The 26,588-nt window shown below is 35.7% G+C and overlaps 1 protein-coding gene across 11 annotated transcripts in view; it reads right to left on the bottom strand.

Moving 5' to 3' along the window:
- Positions 1 to 26,588, bottom strand: part of MLLT10 (myeloid/lymphoid or mixed-lineage leukemia; translocated to, 10) — a 213,050-nt gene that overhangs the window by 99,340 nt on the left and 87,122 nt on the right. For all 11 annotated transcript variants that reach the window (XR_001918993.1, XR_001918987.1, XR_001918990.1 and 8 more), the window contains 2 exons: positions 24,788 to 24,881; positions 22,801 to 22,896 (listed from right to left, as the gene is read on the bottom strand). Coding sequence is in view for 3 of the 11 variants with exons in the window: in XM_018057081.1 (XP_017912570.1) it covers positions 22,801 to 22,896; positions 24,788 to 24,881 (190 nt within the window). In the remaining 8 variants the exon portion in view is untranslated. The remainder of the gene's footprint in view (positions 1 to 22,800; positions 22,897 to 24,787; positions 24,882 to 26,588) is intronic.

Here is a 26,588-nt window from a genome sequence, read left to right as displayed (position 1 = left end):
ATAAAACAAAGTAAAAATCAGAAACAAAAAAGGTAGTTTTAGCTATTCAAATACTTCTGCATCAATTTAAAAATCATTAAAAAGCTAAAAACAAACTGAGAAATAAGTTAACATGTTCTGTATTTTACTGTTTAAAATGTTTATAAGTCAGGAAGAAAAAATAAACATGCTATGAAACAATGTACAAAGGGCAATTCACAAAAGAAACAATGAGCCACAAAACAAAAAATGTGCAACCAAGAACTGAAGAACTAATGGCAATATTATTCTATTACCTAAATTTTTTTAACACCAAAACTGCTGGATTTTTGTTTTAATTTTAAGACCCAATGTTGCCCAAGTTGCTATGAAACGAGCACTTGCATACAATGCTAAAGAGAATGTAAACATTCAGTGGACCATTTTAAACGTTAAGAGTTAGAAATCGTACGTAGATATAGTATCTGACTAGTAATTTCATCTCTAAGAAGTGAAGGTTCAAATATAGTTTATTATGTTACTATTTGCAATGAGAAATAAAAACTGCAAATAATCTAAATGTTCAACAACACAGGTGTGGTTGAAAAAATTATCATACAACCATGTAATGGTCATTTAAAAAGTATGTTCTGAAGGAATATTTAAAGATCTGGTAAAATTGCTAATATGAGTTTCACTTTAAAATTTTATGCAAAGAGTCAAGCTTGAGAAAGAAAAAGCTGAAGATGTCACAGTTTCTGATTTCGAAATATACTACAAACTGTTGGTAATCAAAACAGCATGGTACTATCACAAAAACAGACACAGAGATCAGCAGAATGGAACAGAGTCCAGAAATAAACCTGTCTTTATAGGGTCTACTGGGCTTCCCTGGTGGCTCAGACAGTAAAGAAAATGCCTACAATGCAGGAGACCTGGGTTCAATCTCTGGGTCGGGAAGATCTCCTGGAGGAGGAAATGGCAACCAACTCCAGTATTTGTGCCTGGTAAACTCCACAGACAGACAAGCCTGGTGGGATCCCATGGAATCCATGGGATTGCAAAGAGTCGGAACAAGACTGAGCAACTAATACTATATGGTCAATTAACCTACAACAAAGGAGGCAAGAAGAATCGAAAGGGAAAAGATATTCTCTACAATCAATAACGCTGTGAAAACTGGACAGCCACGTGCGAAAGAATCAGACGACTTTCTCACACCGTATACAAAAATAAACTCAAAATGACTTAAATAGAAGACCTGAAACCATAAAACTAAAAGAAAACATGGACAGTGCCTTTTGACATTGATCTTAGCAGACTCTCTCGGGCAAGAGAAACAAAGGCAAATATAAATAAATGGACCTATATCAAACTGAAAATGAGAAGCTTTTGCACAGTGAAGGAAATGAAACAGCCATATTTGGAAACAATACATCTGATCAGGAGTTAATATCCAAAATATGCAAAGAACTCATATAACTCAATATGCAAAAAAACAATTAAAAAATGAGAATTTTTCCAAAGAAGACATACAGATGGCCAACAGACATATGAAAAGATGCTCAACATTATTATTAATCAGGGAAATGCAAATCAAAACCACAATGATATACTACCTCACACCTGTCAGAATGGCTATCATCAAAAAGACAACAAATAACAAGTACTGGCAAGGATGCAGAAAAAAGAACATTTGTGAACTGTTGGTGGGATTGCAAATTAGCTCAGCCACTATGGAAAACAATATGAAGATTCCTCAAAAAATTAAAACTAGAACTGCCTTATTATCCAGCAGTTTCACTTCTGGGTATTCACCCAAAAAAAACAAAAACACTAATTTGAAACAATATATGCACAACATTTACTGAAGCATTATTTGCAATAGACAAGATATAGAAGTAACCTAATTGGCCATCAACAGATTACATGCATAAAGATGCTGTGTGTATGCCTGTGTATCATTACTCAATGATTTAAAAAAAAAAAACAACTTTCTATTTTACATGAATGGACTTAGATGGTATTATGCTAAATTAAATAAGTCAGAGAGAGAAAGACAAACACCACCATATGACCTTACTTTTATGTGGAATCTAAAAGACAAAACAAGCCAAAACGGAAACGGATTCAGATGCAGAGAGTAGGGTGGGAGTGAAAACTTTCAGTTATAAAATAAGTAAACAAAGGGAGGTAGCTATAAGATACACCATAAGGAACATGGTCAATAACACTGTTAAGAACACTGGACAGATGGCTACTGGACTTATGGTGATCATTTCATAATGTATGTAAATATCAAATCACTACATAGTACACCCAAAACTAATATAATACTGTATATCAACTACATTATTTCCATAAAAAATAAATTTAATAAGTGAATAAAAAATTTTATGCAAAGAGAGAACAACAACCAGGAGGAAATAAACAAACACAATTTTTTTATGTTAGGACAACTGGTGTCACTCCCAAATATATCATTGTGTATAATGAACAATGAAAATAATCAGAATTTCATCCTTAAAGCAGCCCTGTGATGATCTACTTTTATAGATCAGAAAGGAATGGTTTAAACAAGTACAAAATAGATTCTTATCTATATCGCCCAAGAAACTTAGCTGAAACAAAAACTTTTTTTTAATTTGAAGAAAAAAATAAATAAGGTACCCATGATGACAAACTATAAAAGGAAAATTTGAAAGAGTAGGGGAAAAAAGAAAGATTTAAAGGAAAGGAAAGAAAATGATTCCATCTTAAAAGTATCTTCAGCTACAGAATGAACTACTTTCCCTGTAGAAGGTAGGGACAATACAGTTTTTAACCTAAATTTAGAGCATAATGAACAACAAAGAGACATTCAGTGTTTCCAGTATTCAAACCGGAATGGGAAAATAAATCATTAAAGGAAAATTAAAGTACAAGACAATAGAGATAATACTTGAAATAAGTTCCTCTCTTCCAACACAGAGGAATTTGATATCTGAGAGTCTGAGTCAGGGACATGTATCACAGAAACACTGCTAGAAAGAAATGTTTGGTGTAAGTCAGAATTCTAAAAGGAATGCAGTATCGTGCTTGAGGTTATTTCCCCAGAAAAGTTCTAAATTAACAAAGATGTGCTCATATGTAGGAAAGATTTCATTATCACTAAGTGTGAAGAAGAGTTCATCAGGAAGCCTAATATTAGAAATTAAATTTCTACTAAGGAAAAAAGGATCTATGTTCAGTAACTCCCAAGGCTTTAAATGGTGATTTAAAATCACACCAATTTTTTTCCAATGTTAACAATTAAAAATCAAATAAAAACCAGTGAAAACAACAAACCAAACAGCAACCAAAACTGGGGGAATGGTAGAAGCAGATAATACAGTAAACAAAAACTAGCAGGCAAGCAGTGAAATAGAAGACTCTAGAAATAGAGCAAAAGTTGCCCTGAACTGAACTATAGAATTCAGCTATTAATAATCCTACTTCCAATTAGCTAAAATTCTGAAAATATCACAAAAACTCCCAGATCTGCAGAGAAACTACCTATTCTTTTGCTTTTCCTGACTATTTAATTTGTTCTTTCTTTACCTAAAGAGTAGTGCAGGCTTTAGAGCAGAAACAGGAAAAGCTAGGGGAAGGGAGAGTACTAACTGTTTGGAAGTAGACGATCTAGGCTAGGAATGAATTATATAAAATCAGAGGGTATTCGTAAGTGTGTGAACTATCCCCACACAGTTAAGAGATTAAAATCTAGCATAAGATATTTAATCAAGAATTAGAAAAGAGAGCTGAGCCTGGGGTTCTACCAAAAACTGCATACTGTCCCAGTTGAGCTTGTACACTGCACCTTTGACATTTCCTCTGGAAATCAGAAAGAGACACTTAGTCCTCAAACCCTAGCCTCAAAAATGGTGAGAAGAGATTCACAAAATGGTCTTAACTACAGTGGAGCAAATACCTAGAAAGAGCCTCAAAAACATGAGCAAAAAAGGAAAAACTTGCATGGCAAAGAAACTATAGCTGAAAAGGAAACAATATAAAGAGCATAACATGCAGAAGAGAACCAAAACTCTCAACCTACAAATAAATATAACTTAGCATAGAGGTATTTCTCAAATTGTTCCATGCTAAGTAAAACTTCACTCTAATGTATGTTCAAGGCACAAAATGAGATGATGAAACAAAACAGTTAAAAAAAACTCAGGGATTGTAGAACCAAAGTAAATTTAAAACTAAAACAGAATTAGTAACTAAAATAGAATCAGCAAGGGAAAAAGCATACATTCTTGAGAATAAAAATATTGCTCTAAAAAGGGCATGAAAAAAAATCATAGTAATGCAAATGAAAAATCAGCAGATACGTTCAGAGGGAATTCTCTGGCAGTCCAATGGTTGGGACCGGGTGCTTTCACTGCTGTGGCTTGGGTTCAATCTCTGGTCAGGGAACTAAGATCACACAAGCTCATACAAGCCACACAGCAAAGTCAAAAAAAAGGGGGTGGGGTGAGGGGTAGTTTAGAGAGGAACATTTAACAGTTACAGACAACAATAATTAAACATTAAGTATAATTTGTGTCCCTACAGTAGAGAATCTAGTGAATGGAGAACGGAAGATGTATTCAAACATAAGAGTCTACAAAATAAAAGGGGGGAAAACCCCCCAAAAAAAACGCATTCTGAAAAATTCAGTTATAGAATGTTCAATGGCAAGACTTACTGCAGTTAAACTTAGCAGACTACATGGGGGTCAGTGGGGTAGGACTGTCCCTGGTCCTCCCCACAGCAATAGTCCAGGTCCACTGCCTGAATTCTTAAAGGAAAGAAAGTGTCACCCAATAATATATACAGCCAAGATTCAGTTCAAAAATTAGGACAAGAAGAAAACACTTTCCATTATGAACAAAGTCAGAGAATACAGGTCTGAAGAACATATTCTTGAAAAAAAGTTACTGAACACTAAAGCCCTGCCAATTTGAGATGATATAAAGGACTCATTGGAGAAGCTGTGGTGAAAGGTAGTGACCATCTAACAAATTTAAATTAAATACAGAACAAATCCCTAAAACAACTGTGAGGATTGTTTACAGAAGAGACTGTCTCAGACCTGAAAAATGCAACATAAATATCTTTAAAAACAAACAAACTAGATGGAAGGAAATGAGAAGAGCACAGGGATATTGTTTGCCTTTCATAGCAGGAGCTCAATATAGACTCTGAAGCACATAGTTAAAATAGTTTGCCACCAAATAGTAATTGCACATAAAACCCTTCCTTGTAGACAAAGCCTGGTTTTCTTTGGCTAATCACTCTCTCAGATTTTCAAGCCCAGAGGTGAACATGGATTATCTAAGTCAATTTAGATAAATCTACCTCCTGAGCCACAGACCGCTTTAGGTCTGGGATAGATTTAGGTCAGGACAATAAAACAGAACAGGAAATTTTCTGTGAGATGGCTGGGAATGATCTCTCTCTTTAAAAGGTACTCCCTTGCTGTCTTCAGATACTCAAGTGTTAGGCCGCGACCCCTGGAACAACTGCAGTGACCTGCCAACCATGCCTAGAGAAGCCAAGAGAACTACAAGGAAGACAACAATGCCCTACCGCCACTGAACTGACCACTGCTAAGCTAACCAATCTCAGAAATGCCCCTGAGCATCTTATGCAAAACAGTAAGTCTCCACTGCTTTAGCAAAATTCTGTTACAGTTAAAAGCATCTGAACTAGAAGGACGATCTTACTTTTCAGTGATTTTTTTGTGTGCTTCAGTATATCCACAATTAAAGATAGAAGTTTAAGGAAATAATATCTGTTCGGATAAGGAAATCTTATATGAAGTTCAATTTATATATTTGCTTCACTCTCTTTTATAGAGCCAAGTAAATCTAAGTTTAATATTTTTTAAAAAACCAACAGTATTGCACCATTTTAGTATTTTTGATTGTTCTAATCATCCTTTCAAAATCTATTACCTATCTATTTATAAAAATCTGGAATGTTTACTTAGTAGTAATGATGGCTATTTCTGGATGGTGAATTCTGGAGTGTTTTTTAATTAATTTGCATTTTTAAAAATGCTTTGCCTTATTATTATTGTTTTTTAATAATTACATATCCCTGGTGGCTCAGGCGGTAAAATCGTCTGCTTGCAGTGCTGGAGACCCGGGTTCTATCCCTGGGTCAGGAAGATCCCCTGGAGAAGAAAATGGCAACCCACTCCAGTACTCTTGCCTGGAAAATTCCATGAGTGAAAGAACCTCATAGGCTATGTCCATGGGGTCGCAAAGAGTCGGACACAACTGAGCGACTTCGCTAACAAAAAGAATGGGCTAAAATGAAGTAGAGACAGCTAGCTAGCTATTCACCAAACCCGTTTCTTTCCCTTATTCAGAGTGTAACTAGACATTTCCCAGTTTCCTTTGCAATCCAAAGTGGCATAACCGAGTTCAGGTCAATTATAATCTGAATGAAAAATGACATGTGCTGCCTCTGGGCCTGGTCTTTAATAGCCTTGAGTATTGAGTGTCCATGCTCCTTCCACTTCCAGGGATTAATACAAGGGAACACAGCAGACACAGAACCAACACTGAAAAGAAGGCCGAGAAGCAAGAATGGAAGCAACCAAAAGTCCTAACTCATGGCTTGTAAGAAAGCTGTTAATCAAGAACATCTGTTTTGGATGTCATTGTGAATGAAAAATAAACAATGTATTAATTCTCATAATCTGAGGAGTATCAAATGTTAGGAGATAATTCTTACCTAAGTCTCTGCTCTTTCTTTATGTCTTGCAAATAAATAAGGCAATGACTTGTCCATCATCTAAACTATCTTTTCAAGGTTGTTTGTGTAATGAGCAGACTTAAAAGACAGAATGTGTACCTTAGGAACAAAGGGCAGCCACATTTACTATTACAAAATATTCAGGTGCCCTAAGCTCAGGGTTCTACTGCAACAGACTGCATGAGCAGCTGTCATCTGGCCCTCTTTGCTCTGCCCTATGGAAACTGGGTCTTGGGGGAATTGTGCAAAAATACTGATACTCTGGTTACTTCTACTGCTTTAAGTGATAAACTACACTTTATCTCTAATCCAAAATTCTCTTGTCTTCTAACTGGCTACCTTATAAGTAGGGTATACCTTATCAGACCCCTTTCACAGTTCTTGACCGTCTGGTGATAGGAATGTAATGCTGTTAAGAGACATGGCTTTCTGGAAAAGGAAGGATAAGTGCTTCAAGGGCCAATTAATGGGATATGAGGGAAGCCTGTGGGAATGACTAACAAACACATTGAGCAAACCGTATGCTCAATAAAGCAGTAAACGATTCTTCATTTTATTGCCTGATAATGAGGAAAAACTGAGGAGGTGGCTGCTAAAATCTCCTCCAGGTTAAAGGAGATTATTATATAGCAAAGGGGATAAGTCAATATTTTATAATAACTATATAAACTTTAAAAATTATAAATCACTACACTTGCAACATATGTAAGACTGTACATCAACTACAATTCAATTTAAAACAAACAAAAATCCTCCAGGTAGGAGATTTTCTCACCAATCTGACAGTTGGCTTCAGTTTCACCCTACCATAATAATAACTAATTTCAATACTGAGTCACCCTAAGTGGACAGAAGGTTCTAACCCTTTCAGATAACAGTTATGGAACTGCTTATCTACACTGAGCATGAAAGGAAGGAAACTGGCAAACAATCACTATGGGCAGAAACAACGTGAATCACAGGAATCCTGGTTGCCTTGGAAAATGCAGGTGGAGGGGTCTGTATGTTAAGGAACAATGGACAGTTGGACTGTCTCACAGCTCAATACCTCCTGCGATCTATCCTATCATCTTTGAATTCATTTAGATGAAAACAGAAGACTTCAGTTCTGTTTTTGTTTGTTTGTTTGTTTGTTTTTTTGCAATGGATCCTGGTTGCTATAAGGCATCTTTGGTCCTTCCTCTCGTGGAAATTTCCCAGAGACAGACCAACACTTTGTGTGAAATAAGGAAGCTAACACTGTCCCTCTTTAGTGACCCACAATCCCTAGGGTAGTACCCCACCCCTTTTTGAAAAGCAGCTATGAGCCTGTCCATGGGCTCTTTTCAAAATCAAACCCATGGAACAATGTAGCTCTCGAGCCTGTGATGTGTATTAGTAAGTCAGACTAAACCATGTGGCAAGGGCCCAGAAATTCCTCACTTGTCAAATGGAAATGGTATATTCAAGAACACAACTGGCCTGGCCCCAGCAGCATCTCAGCTTCGTATTAAAAAGTGGCAGCTACCTTCGTTCTTGTCACCTGATACAAAACTACTTGTTTAATGGGGATCTCAATACTTTAAGGCCACCTGACACGAAGAGCTAACTCACTGGAAAAGACTCTGATGCCGGGAAATATTGAGGGCAGGAGGAGAAGGGGGCGACAGAGAGTGAGATGGTTGGATGGCGTCACCGACTCAATGGACACAAATTTGAGCAAACTCTGCAAGACACTGAATGACAGGGAAGCCTGGAGTGCTGCAGTTCATGGAACTTAGTTCACTAACTGGTTCAAATAAACTAAAACCAAATGATGGGCAATGGGTTCCAGCAGCTATTCAATCTCACTACCTGCTAAACTGATCCAAAACTGCACAAGGAGGCAGAATTCAGACATTCTGCATTTTGATAATTCTGAATGTTTTGATAATGGTATCAAAACATGTTTAAACCCTAATCTTCAGATTCTATTAAGTATGTAACCTTAAAAGACAAAAGGCACTTCACAAATGCAAGTATATTTACCTATTCTGGATTATCCCGTAGGCCAACTGTAATCACAGGAATCCTTAAAAGTGAAAGGAGGAGTCAGAAGTAGGGAATCAATGGAAGATTTGACTATGGCAGACTGATCAGAGTTGCAACATTGCTGGCTTTCAAAGGAAGTGGATCATGAGGCAAGGAAAGTGGGCATACTCTGGAGACTAAACAAGTTAAGGAAACAAACTATGTAAACACATGAAGGAACTGAATAATAACTGATTTAATGCTCACTTTAACTTCTTTCTGCCTGATTATCAAGTATATCCATTTTCAACATTTATTACTAATCCTTTCCTTCTTCCAGGGATAAAAGTCCTTACCATCTCTTCTCAATGCCTCATCAGAGATTATCCCTTCTCATGACCTCAGCAAAGCACTCTTACTCCATTAACACCCTGTGCTCCAGTTTCATTTTCTTCCTTGCCTATAAACATATGTGTACCTACTACAATATAGTCAATGAAACTAAACTATAATTCCTCCCAGATCAGTTCTTAATTTTTCAAAAGTTGTCAACAATACTACCTTTATTTCACTACCCTCATACTTAAACCTCTGGGTTTGTTTAAAAAGCATTTCACATGGTTTCACTGTGTTCAAGAAACCATACTAGGTCGTGTTGGAAAATAGTTAAGTACAAAACATGGGGATCCGTTCCGGAACACAACATAGAGAATTCCCTGGCGGTACAGTGGTTAGGACTCCATGCTTCCACTGCTAGGGGTACGAGTTCCATTCTTGGTAGAAAAATTAGATCCCAAATGCCATGCAGTATGGCCAAAACACATACACACACACCCAAAAAAAACACAAAAATCCAACAAAAAACAAAACACAATTTGGCCTGTCAGTGAGACATATACTAATGATAACCAGCAGTTAAAAAAAAAAAAAAGTGAGATGAAAAAAGAAAGAAAATCACATAAAAAATAGCCACAGCAAGAGATACAGTGTGAGTCACACAAGACAAAGTCCAGCTTCACTAGAAAGCCAGAAATGAGTGTTGGATCTGAATTAAGATGAAGTAAGAAAAGAGGAAACTGAAAACTGAAGATCATTTGAAAAAAGAACAACTGAAAAAGATCAATTGACAAAAAAACACATTAAAATGTTTTAAAAAAGAAAAAACAAAGTTTATTTGGAGGGAATAGGTAGAATATGACTCAAACAATTTTTCCCTTTTGTCACATCTAATGTGTTAATACCTCAGTTCAGCCCAAGCAAAGCCTCATCACTTAACTCTTTCTGGTGACCCTTTTCTATTATCAAATCAATCTTCTCATTTTAAAATACTAATTATAATATACAGTTAAAATATTAATAATTTCACTTATCTGAATCAAATAGCCTAACCCATCTTAAAACTCCAAATTCATATTTCTGCCTTTAAAATGTTTATCATTCCACCATACCCAAAGCGACTAAAATCAGTATTATCAGTTTCTCCTTTTTATAATGTTTACTCATTATAATTAATAATTACAATGCTTGCTTTTCCCTCAAGACCCTACCTGTACTTATGGTAGCATGCCCCTAATCAAGACTGCCTACAACCATCCATCACCTCCAACAGACTACCAATCAGATCCCAGGCCTTATAGATTTTATTGCTTCAATACCTTGACTACATTTCCCATATCTTTCCATTCATACAGCTATTAAATTCAGTTAAGACTTCATTACTAAACATGAACATCAAGGCTCTCTTTATTTTCTAGAGTCATGTTGTCTAATATGGTACCTACTTGCCACATGTGGCTATTTCACTATATTAACAGTGGTCTAGTCTAGAACTTCACACTAAATCAAAAAAATTTATATTTTAATATACTCCTCTCTTTTCCTCTAATGTAACTATGAGAATAACTGGTACACAGTTTATTTAACAATAATCAGCCCCAAGAAGAGAAACAAAAGAGCAAAAGACCAAATAACTTATTACAATGAAGGAATAAAACTACTACTGAGAATAGTTTAAAAAAAAAAAAAAGTGTTGTTAAGGATGTGGAGAAACTGGAACCCTGGTTGGTAGAAATGTGAAATGGTAGAGCTGCTGTGGTAGTACTGTAGATCCTCAAAAAGTTAAACTCATTAAAAAATAAACTTTTAAAACATAATTAGAAAAAAAAAAAAAAAAACTCAGAATCAAGATGTGATCCAGCAAATCCACTTCTGGGTATATACTCAAAAGAACTGAAAGCAGGGTCTTGAAGAGATATTGTATACCCACCCATGTTCATAGCAGCATTTTTCATTCACAACAGCTAGAACGTGGAAGCAAACAAGACTCCATCAACAGATAAATGAATAAGCAGAATGTGGTATATACATACAACTGAATATTTCACTTATATGAGGAATCTAGAGTAGTCAAATTCCTAAAAGCACACAGCAGAATAGAGGCTGCCAGGGGCTTGGAGGAGACTGGGGACAGGGGGAGTACTGCTTACTGGTTACATATTTTCAGTTATGCAAGGTGAAAAGAGTTGCACAGATGTATATCGTGGTGATGGTCTCCAACAATATAAATGTATTTAATGACACTGAACTGCACACTTAAAAATGGTTAAGATAGTAAGTTTCATGTTATGTATATTTTACCATTTAAAAAATTAAGGGTGATAACTGCTACAGAGAGAGAAACCCAGGGCCCTGTCACTACACTATCATGTATCATATCATATCCCAAGAATTCAAACAAGCTCACATAGAGAAGTAAGTTAGCTGGAGAGCAGCCCCAAACTGTTTATATTAATTCATTCTGTAGATACACCACTTACTTTTTCTTTATCCATTCCCCCACTTAATTGAAGTGCTACAACTAAGACAGAGATTGTCTTTTCAGCTTAAAAATAGGCTACAGCAGAAACTAAACAGAATCACTTGCTTTTAAAATACAATTATTACGATTACTATGTCACAAAGGATTCAGTAAAACAGTAAAGTATTGTAAAAGTACTTTGTACTACTTCTGTACTATTTCAGGCTTAAACTAACATTAATCAGTGATGAAACTACCTCAAACAATTAGGTAGTTGATACAAGATTAACATATAAAAGTCCACAGTCTTGGTACTTCACTGGTGGTCCAGTGGTTAAGAATCCAACTTATAATGCAAGGTACATGGATTCAGGGAACTAAGATCCCACCTGCTCCAGTGTGTCCCATTTACTGAAGCCTCTGGAGCCTATGCACTGAGTCTGAAGGCCACAGTCAAAGATCCCACATAACTTCACTAAGATCTGAGGAAGCCAAATACATAGATAAATATTTTTTAAAGTCAATAGTATTTATAAATTAGACAATAAAAGAAGATATAATAAATATAGAAAACCCCTTTTAAAACAACAAGAAGAAATTAGCATAGTGAGAAAAGGAAGATAGTGGCCAACAGACTAGTTGTACTGAAACTCCATACAAAAATAGACTATTTAGAAAAACTAAAAACCAATGGAATAACATTTTACAATAAAATCAAATGCCAAAGTACTTCCATGAACCCCAAAATACAAACAGGGTGGAACAAAAAACTACAACATCAGCACAGTAACAGCATTTGTGAGGGGAGAAGGAAGCCACAAGACAACTGCAAAATCATCAGTGGTACCCACTGCAAAGCATCAAGGGCTGATTTGAGGACGGCAGCTGAAACAAGAAAGGGTTTTCTACTGGACAAATAATAGATAAATGCAAGCAGCCCCCTCTAGGAAAGACTGAAGTGACGTCTCAAGTTAACCTTTCAGGCAGGGGTTCATTCTCGGGCAGAGACTTACTCCAGAGAGAAATGGTTTCTAAACACTAACCCCACTGAAAGAATATGATAGAATGATGGCCAAAAAAAAGAAAAAAAAGTTATGATGCACTGTGAATACACCATTTAGGTAGTACTTCTCACAAAAGAGCTGGACACCACTTAGCGACTAAACAACATACATCTAATCAAAGGGAAATTAAAAAGACAAATACCAGTTAAGGAACAGGCTGCAAAACAGCTAGTAAGGAATCTTCAAAAATATCAACGTTGTGAAAGGTAGAAAAGCCTGAAGATTATGTTAAAGAAAACCAAAGAGACATTTAATACTTGATTGAATCTTGGATCAATTTCTTCTAAATCAGCTATAAAGAACATTACTGTGACAACAGTATACTGGATATAGACCATATAAAGTAGACACTTCATAAACATTTACTAATTTAAACACTAATGTCCCTTTTCTTCATCTACAGAAAAGGAAATTAAACTATACAGTGTAACATAGGAAATAAATATATTAACAGATTTACTATTAAGGGAAAAAACTTGTTATAATCATTGTAATACTATGATTTTAGAGAGTTGGAATATAACTCTAAACACCTAAATGAACTTAAGTCTTCTACTTGTAACTTTGTCTATCTATCCACTTTTAACAAAGAATCTTTCCCTTCTAAGTTACAAGCTCTTTATAAATCTCTCACCACCCCCCCGCCCCCCCACCCCGGGCAAACGCTAATCTAAGAAAGACCCTCCTGGAACAAGGTAAAGATTTAATGACAGAGTCTTTGTATCAGCATTCTATTAAGAACACATGAGGACTTCACCATTTGTACTAAGATCAAAAATAAATTTAATTTGTAATACACCTGATTTATCTAAGAAATCTGATTATTAAACCTCCAAGTAAAAGGCAGAAAGAGGTAGGTAGAAAAAAAAAAGATTCCATTGACTGTGGAGTCAGGCATGCCTGGTCATAAATGCTGGCTCCATCATTTATTAATCAGTATCTCGTTTTCTTCAATTTAAGTCTGAATTTGGCAATAAGGAGCCCAAGATCTGAGCCACAGTCAGCTCCTGGTTTTGCTTTTGCTGACTGTATAGAGCTTCTCCATGTTTGGCTGCAAAGAATATAATCAACCTGATTTCTGTATTGACTATCTGGTGATGCCCACGTGCAGTCTTTTCTGTTGTTGGAAGAAGGTGTTTGCTATGACCAGTGTGTTCTCTTGGCAAAACTCTGCTAGCCTTTGACCTGCTTCCCTTTGTACTCCAAGGCCTAATTTGCCTGTTACTCCAGGTAACTCTCTTGCCTTTGTAGTTTTGCATTCCAGTCCCCTATAAAGAAAAGGACATCTTTTTGGGGTGTTAGTTCTAGAAGCTCTTGTAGGTCTTCATGGAACCGTTCACCTTCAGTTTCTTCAGCATTTCTGGTCGTGGTATAGACTTCAATTACTGTGATATCAAATGGTTTGCCTTGGAAACGAACAGAGATCATTCTGCCGTTTTTGAGACTGCATCTAAGAACTGTATTTAGGACTCTTTCACTGACTCTGAGGGGCACTCTATTTCTTCTTCGGGATTCTTGCACACAGTAGCAGATATAATGGTCACCTGAGTTAAATTTGCCCATTCCAGTCCATTTTAGTTCACTGATTCCTAAAATGTCAATGTTCACTCTTACTATCTCCTGTTTAACCACTTCCAATTTGCCTTGATTCATGGACCTAACATTCCAGGCTTATGCAATATTGCTCTTTACAGCATTAGACTTTACTTCCATCACCAGTAACATCCACAACTGGGTGTTGTTTCTGCTTTGGCTCCATCTCTTCATTCTTTCTGGAGTTATTTCTTCACTGATCTTCAGTGACATATTGGGCACCTACCAACCTGGGGAGTTCCTCTTTCAGTGTCCTCTATCTTTTTGCCTATTCACAGGGTTCTCAAGGCAAGAATACTGAAGTAGTTTCCCATTCCCTTCTTCAGTGGACCTCATTTTCTCAGAACTCTCCACCATGAACATTTCATTTCATGCAAAGATGGAAACATTTCATGTAAAGATGGGCACAATAAAGGACACAAATGGTATGGACCTAACAGAAGCAGAAGATATTAAAAAGAGGTGGCAAGAATACACAGAAGAACCATGCAAAAAGACCTTCATGACTCAGATAACCACGATGGTATGATCACTCAGATCACAGACATCCTGGAATGTGAAGTCAAGTGGGCCTTAGGAAGCATCACTACAAAAAAAATTAGCAGGGGTGATGGAATTCCAGTTGAGCTATTTCAAATCCTAAAAGATGATACTGTGAAAGTGCTGCACTCAATGTACCAGCAAATTTGGAAAACTCAGCAGTGGCCACAGGACTGGAAAAGGTCAGTTTTCATTCCAACCCCAAGGAAAGGCAATGCCAAAGAATGTTCAAATACTGTACAATTGCACTCATCTCACATGCTAGCAAAGTATGCTCAAAATTCTCCAAGCCAGGCTTCAACAGAATTATGAACCATGACCTTCCAGATGTTCAAGCTGGATTTAGAAAAGGCAGAGGAACCAGGGATCAAATTGCCAACATCTGCTGGATTATCAAAAAAGCAAGAGAATTCCAGAAAAACATCTGCTTTATTGACTATGCCAAAGCCATTAACTATGTGAATCACAACAAACTGTGGAAAATTCTTCAAGAGATGGGAATACCAGACCACCTGACCTGTCTCCTGAGAAATCTGTATGCATGTCAAGAAGCAACAGTTAGAACTGGACATGGAACAACAGACTGGTTCCAAATTGGGAGAGGAGTACATCAAAGCTGTATCTTTTCACCCGGCTTATTTAACTTATATGCAGAGTACATCATGAGAAATGCCAGGTTGGATGGAGCACAAGCTAGAATCAAGATTGCCAGGAGAAATATCAATAACCTCAGACACACAAATGACACCACCCTTACGGCAGAAAGCACAGAAGAACTAAAAAGTCTCTTGATGAAAGCGAAAGAAGAGAGTGAAAAAATTGACCTAAAGCTCAATATTCAGAAAACTAAGTTCATGACCTCTGGTCCCATCACTTCATGGCAAATAGATGGGGAAACAATGGAAACAGTGGCAGACTTTATTTTCTTGGGCTCCAAAATCACTATAGATGGTGACTGTAGCCATGAAATTAAAAGATGCTTGGTCCTTGGAAGAAAAGTTATGACCAACCTAAACAGCATATTAAAAAGCAGAAATACTACTTTGCCAACAAAGGTCCATATAGTCAAAGCTATGATTTTTCCAGCAGTCATATACGGTTATTTAAGAGTTGAACCATAAAGAAGGTTTGCCTGGAAGAATTGATGCTTTTGAACTGTGGTGTTGGAGAAGACTCTTGAGAGTCCCACGGACTGCAAGGAGATCCAGCCAGTCTATCCTAAAGGAAAACAGTCTTGAATATTCATTGGAAGGACTGATGCTGAAGCTGAAACTCCAATACTTTGGCCACCTGATGCAAAGAACTGACTCACTGGAAAAGACCCTTATGCTGGGAAAGATTGAAAGTGGGAGAAGGGGACCATAGAGGATGAGATGGTTGGATGGCATCACCGACTCAATGGACATGAGTTTGAGTAAGCTCCAGAAGTTGGTGTGGAGAGGGAAGCCTGGCATGCTGCAGTCCATGGAGTCGCAAAGAGTCAGACACGACTGAGTGACTGAAGTGACTGACTGATCTCTTGTTTTTGTCTGCCCATTATTTTGTTCCTTAGGTAACTCTTGCCACCTCCTTGCAACTTTGTGAAGACTTTCAGCCACAGTATTGCATCACCCCTGACTACAACACTGGGAATGTTAAACGGTAAGGCCAGTCCTAAGTGGACAAGCCTCAGGGTCTCTAATCATTCTCAGTTCCAATGGCTTTCACTTCGATTCTCCTTTAGTATGCTATAATCATATTTTGTAAAAATTGAAGAGTCTTAATGTACTTGCAAGCTAACAGTGAGCCCACCAGTTTCATGGGTACTGGAAGAAGACGTAAAGACTTGTGGGTTGGACACAAGGAGCTTTACTACTCATAGCAACAGCAGTAGCCGTAGTGTCAGCATTTGCACTGTTCCTGCCCAATTCTGACAGGATGATCTGAAGGAGACCAGGTGACACTTGTACACACAATGGTTTGTATTTCAGGAGAGGAACTTTGGGTTTAGGGAACCCAATGCCTGTATCTCCCAAGAAGACACACAAATCTGCCTTGCTCTAGATGGTGCTGCCATTTTCCTAGACTATTTATTATACAGATATTCTGAAAAGATGTGTACAAATGTGAGAGACCTGTAGAGAGCTGTCTCCCAACAACTGATGTCATAACAGACCAACAAAATATTAACCACTATGCTCTACTCTAATTCACTATGCTCTAGTCACAATCATGCAGTTGACTCACTCTCTCACTTGTTCTTGGGACTTCACTGAGTTCTTTCAGACTCTTGCTCCAACAAAACTCTTCCTACATTTCCTTTCTACAAAACTCTATGCCTTCATCCCCTAGCTTTGCTTTAAACACTTTTGAAAACAACTTGTTTCCTTATCCCAATACCCAATCCGCCTAGCCATATCTCCCCTAGGATTCTGCTGCCATCTACCTTCTCTGCTTCATTATCCAGGTGACCAAGTTGTAAGCAGACAGGGTAGAGCATCCTGGAGAAAGAGAACCAGGCATGGCTTTGTTGACATAAGAGATGCCATTTCTGACCCAAGCCATTTAATGATCTAGGCCTGGCTGCAATGCTTGCCCTTGAACAGGTCATAATTAATGATCTTAAGGGAAGTGAGGGAACAAAGGATACGCAGTCAAGAAACTTCGTAGTTCAGTGATAAAACAGTCCTGCTGCTGCTAAGTCGCTTCAGTCGTGTCCGCGTCTGTGCAACCCCATAGACGGCAGCCCAACAGGCTCCCCTGTCCCTGGGATTCTCCAGGCAAGAACACTGGAGTGGGTTGCCATTTCCTTCTCCAATGCATGAAAGTGAAAAGTGAAAGCGAAGTCGCTTAGTTGTGTCCGACTCCCAGCAACCCCGTGGACCTCAGCCTACCAGGCTCCTCCATCCGTGGGATTTTCCAGGCAAGAGTACTGGCATGGGGTGCCATTGCCTTCTCCAATGAATGCTCTAGTCCTCCATAAAAAATGGCATAGTATCCACATTTAACCTATACATCCTCCTGTGTATTTTAAACCATCTCCTGATTATTCATAATACCTAATAAAATGTAAATGCTATATAAATAGTTGCCTGAGCCCAGCAAATTCAAGTTTTTCCTTTTGGAACTTTCTGCAATTTTTTTCCACAGTTGGTTGCACCCACAGATATATAACCCAATGGGTAAAAAACAGGCATTCAACTAGGGCGATGGGAAGCTATGTGCACGCACACATGTGACATCTGAGGCCAGGTCACAAAAAATACTGTAGTTTTCACCATGCTCTCTCTTATTCTGGGAAAAGTTAGCTCATCTGACGAAAAGCTAGGTGCCATATTATAAGGACACTCAAACAGTCCTACAGAGAGGTCATGCAGCAAGAAACTGGGGTTCTTGCTCAGCCAGCATCAACTTACTGGCCATGTTAATAAGCCATTTTGGAAGCATATCTATGGGCCTTAGTCAAGCCTTCAAATGACTGTATTCCTGCCAACAGGTTGACTACAATCTGATGAGACCCTGAGCAAGGAATATCTAGCAAACTCTATCTAAGTTTCTAATTCAAAGAAACTACAAGATAATAAATATTCAGTATAATTTTAAGTCACTAAATTTTGGAGTAATTTGTTATGCTGCAACTGGTAACTGATACACGTTTGTGTTACATGCACAGAATGCTACCATAACAACAAAAACAACAACAACTAAAACTGTAGGAGTTTCAAGCAATCAGTGGGCACGAGCTGAAAGACTTTTAGGAAATGATGAGTGAAAGCCTAATGAGCACGGAAGAAACTATTCTCAGTCTTTCAGGGGGCTGCTAAGGAGAGCTAAAGGAGAAAAAACATTGATTTAACTGAAAAGTAGAGGAAATGGGGTTCTAATTATGTAGTAACAAAATTTAGCAACATTGGTGCCCTTGGTAACATAAAAAAGAGAAAACGCACTTAATGTATGATTTAAGTAAGGAGATTTTTCTAATATGTTAAAAGTGTAGTCTTCTTACTATTTATAGTAAAAAGCAGTATAGAGAAAAACTAAACTGCGAAGACCACTGACAAAAAGGAACCAATACTTTCTGGTTTTAAAAATGTCAGTCTTTCCAAACAGCAATCAATACTTAAGTAAGGACTAAGTATATCAGATTTGGAGACATGTGGTTGTATTGTGAGGCTCCCAAACATAAAACAAACATAAAATCTAGGCTATTTCAGAAAATGAGAGCAAAGTCAACGGTGTGGCTGTAAAATCCATTCTTAAGATCTGGGAGAACCTCAAACAACGTCAGGTGTTAGGATCATGAAAGACAAACAAAGAATGAGGAAATATGCCAGAATGGGGAAAAAAAATAAGAGCCTAGAATAACTGAATGCAATGTGTGACCCTGGACTGGACTCTGAACCTGAAAACAAATTTCCCTCCTTTAGCATGGAGGACATCCAACCAGGATCTGAAGATCCAATAGTTCTGCAATAATGTTAATTTACTGACTTTGTACTGCAATCATGTAGGAAATTTCTCTTTTTATTAAAACTATACACTAAAGTACTTAGGCTAACAGCATTAAATTCATAATTTACTGTCTTAAAGTCCAGGAAAAAAGACTGCACACAGAAAGTGAGAGAGAAAGAAAAGGCAGGGGAGGAGAAGGGAGGACAAGAAAAGACTAACGGGATGAAATGTTAACATCTTGAGAGTCCGGGCGAATGGCAGAGAAATAATGTGCAGTATTTTTGCAACTCCTCTCAAAATTCTACTACTATAGAATACTAACAGCTACTGTAAAATTAAACATTTTGGGGAAAAAAATATGTTAATCCTTCTGACTGGCTGCCCAACATAGCAAGATAAAACTAGCGTTACTTATAAAACTCCTCGTTGAACGGCCGCTTCTTAATTAATCACATCTCCTGTCACTCTTCAGCTCCACCACACACACTACAAATATTCTAAATTACTGGTCCTGAAAAGCCCTGGCCTCTCTTAACTCTCTGTACATGTAGAAGCTTAAAGCTTTAATGTGAGTGGGACACAGAAGTAGCCCAGTACTCTTCAAAGAGACGAAAAGTCCTAAACAAACGGGAAGTCCAGTCAGTGCCGAGGCTCACAAAACATCGACCAAAAAGCCCATCTCCCCCAACCTCCCATGACACGCTAACAGTACTTATTCTACCAGTAACTCGTTTATCTGTTGCCAGTTATTAATAACAGAATGAAACCAAGGGCAAGTAAGAGGGTGGAATTCAGGGCAGGAGATAAATCCCTCTGAGTAGGGGACAGTTGGATTTCTGTCATACCTAGTTACAACTGAGTGTATTTCCATAAGATACACTACCACTAATTGTAATATGGATGTAAAGAACTGTAAGCCTAGTTCTATACTACTATTGCATTATAAATTAGCATTAATGAGTGGGAGAAGGATAAAGTGAGGATCAAATGAACTGGTACAGATTATCTCAATGCAATAAATAACCACTGATTTCAAATTGATGATCTCCAACTTAGTCTTCAGAAAAAAACAAATAAATCCTTTCTGAAGCTGGGAGCCTCACAATACAAGCACATGTCTCCAAATCTGATACACCTTTTCATTTCCTAACTCTCACCCACACCTGACTCTTCAGCAGTGCTAGGCTTAAAAACAATTCTACTTTACAGTGAACAATAACTAACATTAATGGGAAGATAGTCTTCATAAACAATAATTCATGATCCAAATTGTTTCATGATTGAATTAAGCCTCTTCTATACTATAACACAGCTTTTAATTCATTTCAAACACCTATTTTCAAACTATATATGCCGATTTTTAAATTTTTATAGAGACTGTTCCTTATTCAAAGCTGAATTTCACCAGTAACTTCTCCTCTTTCCTTGCTGGCATTTCACAGTTCATAACCAGTAGTAATACACCTTGGTCTACACAGAAATTCTCTGAAAAGCAAAGGCTTAAGTATTTTTTGAATTTTCTTACAATTATATATAAAAGGTTAACATAAATTGATTTCATTTTAAAATAAGTGAGTTGGATAACACAATATTTAGTATTACTCTTTATCAACACAAATTTAACAATAAATATGTGCAAAATGAACTCTGATAAAAGAACTCACTGGGAATATGATTCTAATATATCTTATAAACAATATCACCAAAATTATCTTCATAATATACTGTATTTTATAGTACTAAAATCTATATAGATGATAAGTACTATCTGTGAAAACATTTTATAACATGATATATATATTTTCAAGACAACCCTACTAGATGTTAAAATCTTAAAAAAGATAAGGATAAAGAGAAAGATAGCCTATAACATCCGATTTCTACAGCTATTAATATATAACTCAACATCAAGATACCATAATAAAAAAGTTGCTTCTCAAATATTCCCAAGGCAAGAAAACAAATTTAATAATAATATTCTCACAGTCTTTATGGATTATCAGGAAATCTCAAATTATTAGAAAATAAAAAGTACAAGTTAATTTTAAGTCTGACAACAAAATCAAACTGTACTAAACTCATATGTCCTAAAAGTAAACTTCACATAGTATTTACATACTAATGAAAGTAACAACTGCTAGAATTTAATGCTAAACAAGTTTGACTAAATACATTGTTTTTTAATCTACTACCCAACAATTGCAAAAACTCATAACATGAAAACTTTAATTCATTCCTAGAGAGAAAGAAGATTAATAAATAAATGTAGTATCCATACTATATTGATGAACACTGTACTATATTTAATAACTATGCTCTATAAATAACATGACAGGGCATTTATCAAGGTAAATGTGGTCATACAGCAAATACTTCTTTAAAGAAGGTAATGCTCATGAAATGGCAGACCATAAGACCATCATTAGTATGACCTCGCTCTTCACAATTTATAAAAGCCCTATCTAAGACTTCCTCATTCATGATTTAAAAGCTTAAAATTTCATGGTGCTTGTGACAAAACCTGTAATTAAACTAAATCTGCCATTTTTCCATCAGCAATGCAGATAATAATAGACAATAAAATCAAACCCTACTGTCACTATCACAGAACTATCTCGTTAAAAAACTCAAAATGAATGTGTACTTGCTACCTGAGATCTACCAAAAATATATAAACCTAACAAATGCTCTGAAGGAGAATATGAGGTTATAATTATTTTTCACTAATAACTGGAAAATTAAATTCAAAACAAAAAGAAATTAAGCTTTCAAAATATTTACCTTCAGAAAAGAAACAAATTCAAACTAAATTCAAATTTGTTTTTAATAACATTAGTATTTTAATTGCGTTCCCAATCCTAAGTATTTACAAACATGAGATTGTTAAGTGATTTAGTTTTTAGCACAATCTGCAGAAATATGTTCCCAACTAGTGTACAACAACTGTTTAAGAGTAATGCTCTTTTCTAATTGAAGAAGTTCTTCACTTCGTTTAAAATAATTCACAGTTGTATCCTTCTCCTATGTGGGCAATATGTCCTAAGAATGATTCTCTAGTACTTAATATTAGTTTATTAAAAAATTACTCATATCCTTTACAGTAAGTAAAAATGTAAGCAAAAACCAGGTAAGTCAGAAGAAGACAGATTAGTATTAGGGAAGCTTTTAGTCTTTAAATAAATAAATGGTATGACATTTGATGATTTAAAAAATAATAAACCATTAGCACCATGGGGCAGTGGGATCAGGGGGAGGACAGTTAAGAATATATAGAACTTCAAAACCATTCTATATTACAAAGGAAAAGGCTGATGAGGTTCTTTCTCACATGTCAAATGAGTTAATAATATCTAGCAATAAACCATTATTGCTAAAGTTAATCAAAGATTAAAATAGATAACCAGAGTAACACATGCAATAATTGCTCTCATGCCTTCAATCAAGTTTTTAATATTTCAAATTTTCAGTTGAAATGGGCACGACCATATTCACAAATATGGCATACTATTTTAAACCTACTTTTTTACTTAATACACAGTTAGAAATTTTCAGTACTTCAATGTTTTCATTCAGCTATCAAGAACTTAATTTTATCTAAAAAAGAAAAAAAAATCTATTAAGTAGATGTGCTACATATTTAGCAACAACAAATCCACTTACTTTTTTCTCTTTCTCATGATGTTTATCCTGAGAGTGAGAGGAAGAATCACTTAAACTTTGATCATATGACCTATTAGATCCCCGTTTGCTCTTTTTCTAAAAGAGAAAATATATATACATATAGGTATATGTATATAAAGTTTTAAATCTTTTTTGTTAGGTTAAAACCAATTCAAGTGTGAAATATTTTTAAATGTCTACTGGAGGAAAAAAGAAAAGGCTATTTCAAACTACATAATCCAATTCAACACCATCCATATATTATCTATTTCACTATAAAGGAAAATATAACCCTTAACCTAACATTAATGCCATGTTTTTGTACATTTATTAAAATGTGTGAAAACAGACAGTATTTTCAACTAAGCAGTGGCTTATTTGCCATTTTATTACAAAACCACCTCATTACAGAGATCAACTATAGTTTTCAATGTCTGCTTTAAAATATAAAAGAAATTTCAACAAAAAATAGAAAATACCATATTGAAGAAGGATGCCAAAACCAGAAGAATAGAAAAACTTTTAAGAGTTACTTTATGCCAGTAGGAAAAGTAAGAACCCTTTTAATCTCACACCTTCAGTATTAAGGCATACTATTTTCTAAAAATTTGTCTCTACAGTTCATATAGAGAAAAAAGAGAAAGGAAATGTCAGTATTAGACTCACGCATTTTTCAAAGCAATACTAAAAGTAACACACATTTCTGTTTAAAAGACTTACACAGATTCATAATAAAGTATGACAGTGAGTTATTTCAGGTGTTAAAACTTGGTGGTACCATAACTGATTAGTTTAAACTAGATAAAAATGACTATAAAGGATGATCAAATTCCTTGCAAACATAGAGCTCATACAATCTTATAAAATTATTAAACAGACTTTTCCCCCATCACCAAATAGGATAACAGCACATTAATAACAATGAAAAAATTCTATTTGCACAAATTCCAAAACCCATTTTCATTATTTCTATATTTTATCTACATCATCTCTGATTTAGAAAATCAAGATTCCAACATGCTTTTAATATCCTAAGTAAATTTTCAATTTTCTCCTAGAAGACTTTGATGTTCTTTGATAGTCATTAAAAAAATAAATCAGTAAGTTTATGTTATTTGGTATCTTCAATATCAAATAATATATATACACTCTCAGTACTTTATATGCAAGAGCCAGAATACTGGAGTCATAAGCTGCTCATTTCATAAAAAAAAGAGTTCCTTTTCTAAAAAGAAACAGCCCTATTCACAGAAGAAAAGGAACAATAAAAAATAACAAGAAGACACTAAAGAAAAACAAAGAAGCCTTCAATTTCAGTATACAAACCTGGTATCAACTAAAGACTGAGAAACAGACAATGGGGAATTAAAGAAATATTGATCCTTCAAAGGAACACAGACACAAAATATACGATGATTAATCAAACAGTACTAACTTATCCATGCTATGTGACAATACAGACTAATCAAATCTAAAATATTCCCACACTTGTATTTAAATATTTCTTTCTAAGACCTTTAATGAAGAAGCTACAAAAGAGCCTTGTTTCAGCGTTACTATCCAAGCAAATAAAAATGAAAACAAGTAATAAAACCAGTAATAGTAGTAAAGCAAAAAGATGTGAAACAAAGTGACAGGGAATCACAAATTATATAAGCAAATGTCAAAAATTAAGTTAACTGAAAACAGTGGTAAATTATAAAGAGTTCATTACACATTTTTATTTTCTACTAAATATATACCAACATTTACTATTAACAATTAATATATATTCTAAAGTAGTATATTTTAGAACAGTCACCTTTGTAAATGAACTCATGCAAAGCAAAATCTTCTAAAACTACTATAGCTTTTAATTCCCAACAAACAACACACTAAGAAAACTCAATCTAGAGCAAAAGCAACCCCCAAAAAAGGGATGCTTTATAAAGACTCAGTTCAAACCTAATTATTATAATTGTAAATTAAATTCAAGACAGATTCTTACCAGCTTACTAAAATGGTATTTACAGTAGCCACAATATTGGACGTTATCTGCACCATTACCTTCTTCTTCACAAAGCAGTCCGGCAAACTGAGCACTGAAAATAAAAGCCAAGTATATCAACAAAATTTAAACCATAGTATATGTATGTGTGTGCGTGTGTATAAAACATTTTATGTGTATGTATTTATGTATTTGTGTATGTTTGTGTATATATACATAAAATTCAATTCCAAGCACGTAGGTATCTCGTAAGAGAAAAGAGAAAATAAAAGGCTTTATTCTCATTGAGACTAAGACATTCCACCCCATCTTTTGATTGCTATATCTTTAAAGCTATACACATGGTTTAAAATAAACTTACTATCCATCTCTAATAAGGAAAGAGATTTTTGCATGCTTAAAGTCACCAAATAGACATTAAATTTCTTGAAAGATATCCTCACGACCCCAAACTTAACACTTCATTTGATTTTCCAATCTGTATCACAGGTACAATTAGAAAAGGCCAGGTATCTAAAGGGCTTACATGACATGTGATGCTATTTACCCATGAACACAGATTATATTGTTAGAAGTAAAATGCTTCAAGTTATAACATAGTACAGTAGGTAAGAAAAACAGAAGCTGTGTTTTTCTAGTCAAAAACAAGGGAAGAAATGAAATTAAAACCTAAAGCTATGATAATATTTTTTTTAATGAAGTGTTAAAGTTTATAACCATCATATTGTCAATTTGACCTTCCACTTTCAACATTCCAAAATAATAGTACTAGTATGTACCTCACAGCCAAAATAGGTCTTTCATCTTTGGAAAATTAAGTACAATATTAAGGAAATTTTTAAATTTTATTTTTTACTGAGGTATAGTTGAATTACAATGTTGTATTAATTACTGCTGTACAGCAAAGTGACTAAGTTATACATACATAAATACACATACACTCTTTTTCATATTCTTTTCCACTCTAGTTTATCACAGGATACTGAATGCAGTTCCCTGTGCTCCAACAGTAGGACCTTGTTGTTTATCCATCCCATATTTATTAGTCTGTATCTACAACTACTAGTCCCAAACTCTCAATCCTGCCCTCTCCCATCCCACTCCCCCTTAGCAACCACCAGTCTGTTTTCTATGTCCCTGATTAGGGAACTAGATCTAGAACCCACACGCCACAGCTAAGTGTTTCCATGTCACAACTAAAGATTCTATATGTTGCAACTAACACCAGGCGCAGTCAAGTAAATAAATATTTTTATTTAAAAAAAAAAAACCTGCCCATTTCATAGTAAATACTCAATGTGTATTAGTCACTCAGTCATGCCCAACTCTTTGTGCCCCCATTGACTGCAGCTGCCAGGCTCCACTGTCCATGGAATTCTCCGGGCAGAATACTGGAGTGGGTTGCCATTTCCTTCTCCAGAGTATCTTCCCAACCCAGGGATCAAACCAGGGTCTCCTGCACTGCAGGCAGAGTTCTTTGCCACCTGAGCCACCAGGGAAACCCAAATACTCAATACATAACAGTTACTATCATTAATTAGTATTCTAAGGAAGTTAAATTTATGTTTGTTAAATGCACCAAATGTTCCTTACAGTAGCACATATTACAAAACAATTTGGAAACAAAGTGTCTGAAAATCTGTGAAATGTTAATTAAATACCAATATCTGATAGGATATAATGTAGTCATTTCCATGCTGCTATGGACTGTATTTCTATCATCTCATCAAAACTTTTTTGTGAAAGAAATTATCAGAAAACAATGTTTCATTTAAACTGCTATTAAAATAATGCAATGAAT

Source organism: Capra hircus, chromosome 13, assembly GCF_001704415.2.
Source record: "Capra hircus breed San Clemente chromosome 13, ASM170441v1, whole genome shotgun sequence".
Lineage (NCBI taxonomy): Eukaryota > Metazoa > Chordata > Mammalia > Artiodactyla > Bovidae > Capra > Capra hircus.
This window is presented reverse-complemented; position numbering and strand designations above follow the sequence as displayed.